This window comes from Condylura cristata, unplaced genomic scaffold, assembly GCF_000260355.1.
Source record: "Condylura cristata isolate star-nosed mole 26May11 unplaced genomic scaffold, ConCri1.0 scaffold00001, whole genome shotgun sequence".
NCBI lineage: Eukaryota > Metazoa > Chordata > Mammalia > Eulipotyphla > Talpidae > Condylura > Condylura cristata.
The window spans coordinates 60,837,496-60,846,644 of NW_004567102.1; the positions used below are offsets into that span (position 1 = coordinate 60,837,496).

The 9,149-nt window shown below is 36.3% G+C and overlaps 1 protein-coding gene across 1 annotated transcript; it reads left to right on the top strand.

Annotated features, from left to right (window-relative positions):
- The first annotated feature begins 358 nt into the window (after positions 1–358).
- FABP7 (fatty acid binding protein 7, brain) lies at positions 359–4,372 on the top strand. The gene is made up of 4 exons (XM_004673824.2): positions 359–540; positions 998–1,170; positions 1,750–1,851; positions 4,003–4,372. Exons 1-4 carry the CDS (start codon positions 468–470, stop codon positions 4,051–4,053), a joined length of 399 nt encoding a protein of 132 aa, XP_004673881.1. The 5' UTR covers positions 359–467; the 3' UTR covers positions 4,054–4,372.
- The last annotated feature ends 4,777 nt before the right edge of the window (positions 4,373–9,149 follow it).

Sequence of the window (9,149 nt, forward strand, 5' to 3'; positions counted from 1 at the left end):
ATCTGAATGTCCTATTGTCTATCTTTTTTTCTTTCCTCACAGTCTGAAATTGCCTTTGCCAAGTTTTTGGGCTGAAGCTGAAAGAAGAGCTCTCATTTCCCCTTCTCCGCTTCAAGCCCATTGAAGCCTCCCAGAGCTTTCTCAGGCAAAAGGGCTGTGTGCAGTGTGAGGACTGGGAGGAGCTCGACCTACTCCGCTAACCCAGTGGCCTGAGCCAATCGCAAAGAGGGTTGGAGCTGCACTCAGCCCCCCTTCCCATCCTGTCCTGCAAAAGCCTTCTGAAAAGAGGGACACTGAAGGGGTATGTTTGCAATTCAAATCCTTGGCTTTCTGCCTGCTACTTTTCCAAATAAAAAGACAGAAGCTGCTAGAGGTGCAAAGGGTCCTCTGGATTGTAGTGGCAATAAGATCTCAACTCTTTGCTCCTGTCTCTATCTGCTTTTGAAGCTTATTGGGAAAGAGCAAGGATGGTGGAGGCTTTCTGTGCTACCTGGAAGCTGACAGACAGTCAGAACTTTGATGAGTACATGAAGGCTCTAGGTAGGTTAACACAAGATGCGCTATTATCTTCTTCATTTGCAGCTTCAGATACTTGCAGATTTTTTCCCCATCCTATCAGATTAGTAAGAGACAAAGACAGATCATGCTGTCATATCAGATGCTAGGCTATAAATTTCCCATGGAATGGGTTTTTAATGAGGCGTATGCCTGCTTTTCTTTCCCAGGGCTAAATAACAGTGCTTTTGGTAGTTGTGGAGGATGTGAAATTCTGTTTTATTTTTTATTTTCTCTTCAGCATTCATTTATTATTTAAACATTCAAATAAGCAACCATTTATTATTATAGTTGTGTAGTTGTATTCCATGATGAATAGGCTAACCATATTCCTTGAAGTTTATACATGAGGATGCGGATTTCAGACTAGGAAAGCAGACTCCTGCTTTCTGAACTATTTTGGAGGTTGAAGTTGACGTGTTGCTTCCTTTTGCTACAACAGGTGTGGGCTTTGCCACGAGGCAGGTGGGCAATGTGACTAAACCAACAGTGATCATCAGCCAGGAGGGGGACAAAGTGGTGATCAGGACTCAATCCACGTTTAAAAACACAGAGATTAGTTTCCATCTGGGAGAAGAGTTTGATGAGATCACTGCAGATGACAGAAATTGTAAGGTAAGAAGACTTTTCTCTCTCTCTGAATGATGGGAAGTGGAAACGCTCTTTGTATTTCCATTCAGAGAGAACACCCTGGTTACTTTTGTATTCTACAATGAGTGTTTGTCATGTTCTGAACAATGGGTACTTGCTATAACTCGAAATGCTAACCCACTGTCTCTTAAGGTATGCTTTCACAGTATATGTCAAGTTGTACATTTCAGAAAGTATTTGATAGTTTTTATTTAAGGGAAAGATTGCATTTTGTTTAGCTCTGCCTCAGATGGACAGATTAGACAGAAGCTTGACTCATCCTAAGACTTTGTTTAAAAGAGAAGGCTATCCTGTCAGGAAGCACTTGTTAGGATTTTTGTTTCTTATATATGAAGTGTTTGTATCTAAATGTATATATTTCAAATTATGAACTAGTAGAGTTTGCAATGCTTTAGAAGCAACAGATGATATGATACTAACATGGAAATTAGTTGATCACAATTTATTCAATTATACAACTCTCAAAAATCTAATCTCTTAACTTCCGTGTCTGACATTTGATCTTACCAATCACTTTGTTCTGCATTGTGTTGTTGATCTTAGTCTGTTGTTAGCCTGGATGGAGACAAACTTGTTCATGTACAGAAATGGGATGGCAAAGAAACAAATTTTGTAAGAGAAATTCAGGATGGCAAAATGGTTATGGTAAGTAGAACAAGTCTCCCCACTTTCTTGCTTTCCAGAGTCCTATCTTCCCTTTCCCTTTCCTCCTACCTCCTCTTCATTTGCTCTGCTCCTTTCCCTCTAACTTCTTCTCTCCCTCCCTAACTCTTCTCCCACCTTTCCTTAATAATGTCTTTCTTAAAAGGTTTTTAACCATATGTAAAACAGGAAAAAAAAATCCTAGCTAATTCTTTCCTTAGGTCTGCTTCTCTGATTATAGAAAAAAAGAAAATGTCTATTTGATGTGGTTTTAAAAGTTGCCATTGATTTAGATAAAAACGTGTTAAAAAAAACATTTTTAAAGTCTTACTGTGTCTAGCCCTCAAGTGAAATCTAAAATAAAACTAATAATAATGAACATATACAAAGATGTAAGACTATCACTCTTACTGGATCTAAGATATAATTAAACATTTCATATAGTATAAAGATTATGTGAGTTCAGTGCATGGAATTTAGCAAATAGTAGGAAAGTACAATAAAAATATAAAATCCTTTATATATATTTCTCTAACTTCTCAGAGAAAATCATTTAGAAGTTACTTCCTCTAGTCTTTCTTTTAATACACAAAGTACTTTTAAGCATGCCTTTGCAATACCAAATAGTAATGTGCAAATTGTAAAAGAAAAAATAAATAAAGAATATTTTCTCTAATGATGGAGTAGTAGCATCATAACCTAGGAAAAAAATTCAAACCTCATATCTAGTACCACAGACATGTTTTTTGGTGAATTGAGTAAAATGGTACTTTTCTGGCAGTGACTTAGTCAATGTATCATTTTGTTTTGGGGAAAGGGGTATTGCTTTCTATATGCCTTCTAAGATAATAACAGAAAAGAATATTCGTTTAGTTATTAAATAAAGTTGACTATTATTTCTTCTCTTGACAATTTAAATCAGAGCTGTCAGATTGAGATGGGCTTCTATGTTCATACTTCTTTACATTTGCAAGTGGGGGAGCCGGGAGCAGAGAAAAGATAAAAATATCCTTTATCTTAGATACTTTCCATGTTATGTTGGAGTGATCATCAAAGAAAGGATTCTTTCTAAAAGAGTAAATCTAAAGTTCTCCTTTATCCTTTTTTCTCCATTTTTTCCCTGGAAACATTTAACTGGATAGCTCAACTTTGGCATGTAAGATTGTGTTCAGGCAAGGTTGAAATAAAAAAAAAAAAAAAGATTAAGACAATGGATGCAATGGATGACAGAGACATACTTTTCAATACATGGAAATTATGAAGAGTAAAAATCCCTTAAGTTGTATACAATGGTTTTGCAACGAAACTTCAAGATGGATCTAACGGAAGAGCCCCTGTTCCATAGCCCTTCATCACTGAGGCTCCCACAGCCTAAAATCTGACAGCCAAAGCAATGAAAACACTTGCATATTGATCTTTTCTTGCTGATTTTGAACAAATCATTGCAAATTTCATTTATACAAATGATTTGCATTTTCTAAAAACTGTTTAAAATTTATCTAGGTCATGAATTAAAAACTGTTCTGAAAAAAGTTACAAATTCACTTTCAAAGCATATAGCTAATTTACCCCCATTACTCTGATATTATACAGTAAAAGAAATTATTTTGACCTGGAGTCAGACAACCAATCTCAGTTTTTGCTTCATTTTGCTATTAGAGATATTAACTATGTAGAAATGTTAATTATTTCATAAATATATATATATTAAAGTTTTATATTTTCTTTCATTTCACATGTCTTCATCAATTCTTGTGTTTTTATTGGAATTTCAATAGAGAATACATTACTACTTACAAAAACTGTTTGTGAATCAAATTCATCTTTTAATCAAAAAACACTGTTATACTCCATCTTTACAAAGGTGATATCCCATTTGTGCCAAATGAACTATATGAACACTGAACAACATGGTTAAAGAGAAATGGAGATTTCCTTAGATTCTGAATTCATTTTGAACATCATTTTCTGTCTCTTTTTATTTTAATATAAAAGAAATTTTCATTTTGTTTTAAGAAATAAAGAACTCATACAGAATTTAATGTTTGTAAATGCCATTTTGGGGGGCAAAATGCTATCTATTGTAATCTTTGACAATTTCTGTTACTAATGTTTTCATTGTAAAAAGACCTAATTATCTTTTGACTTTTTCAGACTCTTACCTTTGGTGATGTGGTTGCAGTCCGCCACTATGAGAAGGCATAGAAAAGTTCCTGACTCAGGGCTGGAGAAGTTTCACAGTTTTCTGTTTACCCAATCCTCAGTATTGTGCTGCTGTTACAGCACAGCAACTGATCACTAATTAGAGGGTTATCGGTGGTGTGGGAGTGGAAAAGGGTGATTTAAAACTTGTTTTAAATTTGTTATTCCTAGCTACTAGCCCAAGTTTTGATATGGAAGTTTATTATGTTTCATAATTCACATTAAAATCCTATACCTGTGAATCACGTGTTGTAAACCAATGTTACTTCAATAAAAAAAATAGAATAATAAAAAAGAAAAAAAAATTCAGCCACATTATTTTATAAAGATGTGCGTACATTTTATAATTTCTATTGGAATGCCAATAAAATTGGAATAAAAATTGTATGCTTGTGAGAAATTTTGTTGCTCTTTTACTTACCAGGCATCTGGTTGTGTATTATGTATTAGAGAGTTTTACATAAAATAGGCTTTCATGGTGTATAAAGTAAGATTTGAAATTCTGTTTAAAATGCTAATTAAAAAAAAAAAAGCACAAGGCCCCTGGTACACCTGGGGTTAAATCACAGCACTATGAAGCTATCTGCAGCCACTTCAGCATGGGTTCTATCCCTACCCAGGGGAGTGATCCACAGGGCGCGGCAGACCTCTCCTGTCCCGCCCGCTTCTCCCCTCAGCAGTGTATGTCAATCTGCCTGTTCTATTCTCCACTCTGTCTCTGATGAATCCTCTTAGCCCCTGTAATTCTGGCCTGTATTCCAGTTCTTATATGCATAAATAAATTTTTTTTAAAGCAAAAGCCTAGTAGTATGCACAATGTCAGTTTTTAAAATTAATTTTTTTAATTAAACTTTTTAATTTTCTTACACCATTGTTCATTTTTGTACATTTGATTTCTTTTCTCAGGCCTAGTCCCCACCACACATCACCCATGAATCATCACCATAGACCCTTGTAAAATGTTACAGTTGTGTTTAAGATTTCCATAGAGAATGTTATGATTAAATTCATTTGGCCAGGACCCAAAGAAGACTTATTGTGCTGGGTTGGGCTACGGAAATGATCTCTTACTATTAGTTACAGGTGTTTTAAAGAAGCAAGATGATATGCATGAAAATGACTTATTAAAGGATAGATATAATAAAAATATCCTATGATCAAAATATCACATAATTCCAGTTCTGTTTTGTTTTTTTTTTTAAGGAATAGGGGGTGAATTTTACCCTGGGTTATAAATTTTTGCAGGCAAGTTTGTAGAGTTGAACTAAATTAGCAGGAGTGCTACAAGGAAGAGCTCTTCTAGCAGCATTTTCCTTTGTGGTTAAGTGTATATGAGAGTTGTCATAACTGATTTGATCAAATGAAAGTAAACATCTATAACTGGCTAGGGTTTGCATTTGTACAGTGCAAAAAATCACTATTTTACATTTCCTCATTTACAAAGTGCTTTTTTTTTTTTAAGATTTATTTATTTATGCATACAGAACTAGGGTACAGGCCAGAGGTTCAGGGGTGGCGAGAGGATTCACCAGAGACAGAGTGGGGAGCAGAACAGGTAGATCGACGAAGTACACTGCTGAGGGAAGCAGCGGGCAGGTCAGAAGAGATTTGCCAGCCATGTGGTCACCTCCAGGGCGGGCAGGAATCGAACTCATGTGGACATGGCTTTAGATTCTCAGTGCTGTGCTTTAACCTGCTGCGCCATCAGGGAGGGCCTACAAAGTGCTTTTTTAACATATTTTTTTCAATGCTTCGATGTAGGCAATGTAGATAATTTTTTTGCTTTATTAATGAGAAAATTGAAAATTAGCTGCATATCCAACTTCTCATGACACCAGTAACTGCTGTCCTTTATTCTCTCTCAAAAATTAATATTTCAGTTGACTTGTCTATGAAACAAAAATGCAAAATTTTATTTCCCTTGATAATTACTTAGGAAATATTTCCACCACTGGCCTCTGGAACAACGGATTTTGGGGGTAACTATTCTTTAGGTAAAATATGCAACATTCATTCATAGTCAAAGTCATGATTTCAGTAAATTTCTGTAAGTTTATAAAAGAATCAACTGAATTACAGATGTATGAGGAAACTTCCTGTAACCTACATGGTTCACCATAATCATACTGTACTATTGCCTGATTGTTGTATTACATTTATAATGAAGAGTAGAAAACTCCAAACTGAAGACATAATATTTACCCTTTGCATGCACAATAATTACTGAATGCCAAGAAAACATTGGTAAGCTTCCCATTGCTACAACTAGTGTCCTTTTGTCTTTGCATGAAACAAAAGAGGGAAAGCTTGCTTCAGTTGTTCTGACAGTCTTCATTTTTGGTGGATGACTGCATTCTTTCATGATTTCAGCCTATGTCCCAGCAAAATCAGGGATTTGTGTCACTGATAGGCGGAATACAGAGAAACCAAAGGGTCAGATAAACTGAACTTACCCTTGATAAACTAACCTTTGAAACCTGACTATACATATAGGAAATCCAGAGGCCGAAGATGCTAGAACAAATTGGAGAAGAAGCACAATGGTCTATGGGTGCTTTGCTGATGGATCTAAACACCTGAAAGGGAGGGATACTATACTTGTAAAATACAAACAAGGATGTGAACCAAAATTATCTTAATTAAAATGAGAAAAGCAAGACAAATGGGGATTCAACTTGAGATCATTATAACATTCTATTGGCCTTAATTTCCACAACTAGCTCACTCAGAAAGAATGAAAATTTTTTTTTTTTTGGTGGCCTACATGGAAAACAGTTACATAGGGCTAAAAATTAGATCATGGGTTGGGTTGAGTGGTGGATCAAATACATTTTTCTAGGAAAAATATGAACAGATATTTTTGCTTCCTAAGTGTTTACATGATAGTTGCAAATCTTTTATTTTCAAGTCATATTCTATCTCTAAAAGAAATATATCAATGTATCAACTACACTGCCCCCAGCTCTTCTTAATAAAAGAGTAAGCACCAGGTTAGTTAACAGACAAAAGCACCAAGTCTAGAGGCAATTTGACCAACAGGACCCTGGTCAAATCTTTGTGTGGAATGTTCAGAAGAACATTTGTGAAATTCCAAGACTCTAAGATATAAACTATGCTTAAGTCCATCTTGTGAAATCCAGCTATGACTCCCTGACAATTACAAAGGAGCTGTGAATGCTGTCACAGGTCTTCTCTCATAATAAGATTTATAATTGCACAACAAAACACACCTGGAAGATAGAGACCTGCCCAAGTTTGCAGTGTACATTCCCTGACATGTTGGGGGTATATAGCTTTGCACTTCTTTGACTTTAGATTTAAAGGAAAACGAAGAATGGTAGAGAGTAGGGGTGGGTGACATGTTCCCATTGCTTTTAAAATATTGACTTTTTAGGAAGCAAGCTTTACTTAGGCTTCAAAATGTATGCCTTATTTTATGCTTAACTACTGAAGAATAATTTAACAACCAATTACTGAAAATTGGGAAACTGAAATCGCTTTTTACATTTTTAATATTTTCTATCTTTCAAAACATTGGACTAGAACCAGACAAGTTATTTTGCTGTCTTTTAAGTTGTTCTCTCATCCATTCACCATTTTTTTCTTCTCTCACTCCCTTTTACTTCATATTCTTTAAGTTGGGCATGGAGAAACTCCAAGGACCATTTTGTCAACAATTACAAATCATTTTTGTTTTCAAAAAGGCTTTTGAATCATCCTAAAACTGATGCAAGCTTGAATTGCACTGGCAGGGCATCAAACAGAAAATGAAGGCGTCATTCCCATTTCAAAGCCCCGTTCATGACACACTCCCATTAAATTACACAGAACACAAAATAAGTTTTTCTCTGATGGGAAGCAAATATACTTCACAACCTCTTTTACGAGGTTAATAGTTCTGGAGGGTACTTTCTTATCTAAAGGAATTCAACACACTACAAAATTTAAACAGCCTCTTAATCACACAAAAAGTCAGCTTCTTCTTAAATGGTGGAAGAACACAGGATCCAGGAAGTCAGAGAATCTTGTTTCCTTTGTCAGACATATTTTAAGTTCCTTGGAACAGTATGTCAACCAGTTCCATGTGTGATTTTTATACATTTCTGTAATGCTAGAGAACAGTTCTGAGACAATGCTCTCAGTTGTAAAACACATAAAAATTTTCAAACAAAAATGCAAAGCCTACTGTCTTTGAACACTGTGATTCTCAAACATGAGCATCACTTAAGCAGCACCCGGAGGGCTTGGAAAAGCATAACCTGTAGTGCACTCTACCACCATAGTCTATGATTCAGTATGTCTGGAGTGAGGCCTGGGACTTTTATTTTTTTAATCACCAAAATGCTCTTTCAGAAGAAAATCCTGTCATTTTTTTTCACTATTTTTCAATAAAAATTTTCAAACACACAGAAGAGTTGAATTTTCAGTGAACACTTGTATAGCTCGCTTCTGCAGTCTACAAGTAACCATCTGCATTATTGAACATCGAGTCATATTTCCATTACTCTACCAGTCCTTTTTTACTGGAATATTCTTTTTTTCCGACTGAGATAACTTTGGTTTACAACACTGTATATGATTTAGAGAAACGGGCTTCCTCCTCGGCTACAAGGCGCCACCCCGCTAGCCCGGCAAAGCCCTTACTCTAGATCCTGGGCTCCCTTCCCACTTTGTTCCAACCCTTAGTCTCCTCCTTCCTTTGTAGAAGCCTCAATTCCGCTGTCATTTCTCGAGTATTTGTTTTGGCTTTTATTCTTTTTTGTTTCCTCTAGGAATATCTACTTCTAAGTAGACTTCCCAGTACTGAAACCGTTGGTTCACTGGAGTCCACTGTTCTATTCAAAATTTCTGCTGGTCTAGTCTAACCACGAGGACACCAGGTTGTCCGAGTATCACTTCTGCCAAAAGACCCCATCCATTTAGGGTCAAGTGGTATTTAGGGTCAGGTAGTATTCCAGGAAGCCAATCCGTGCGGGTTTGGCCCTAGCTTATTCCTCCCCAGGCCAATCATCAACAAAGCGCAGATAATTGCCAGACAGCTGCTGCCGGCTGGCGAGGCCACTCGCTCGGGAGTCTGCTTCTGCACGTGACCGCTGGAG

Coding starts and splice junctions, on each gene's coding strand:
- FABP7 (XM_004673824.2), top strand. CDS start 468: ATGGTGGAGGCTTTCTGTGCTACCTGGAAGCTGACAGACAGTCAGAAC. Junction 541..997: donor TGAGTACATGAAGGCTCTAG/GTAGGTTAACAC, acceptor TTGCTACAACAG/GTGTGGGCTTTGCCACGAGG. Junction 1,171..1,749: donor CAGATGACAGAAATTGTAAG/GTAAGAAGACTT, acceptor TGTTGATCTTAG/TCTGTTGTTAGCCTGGATGG.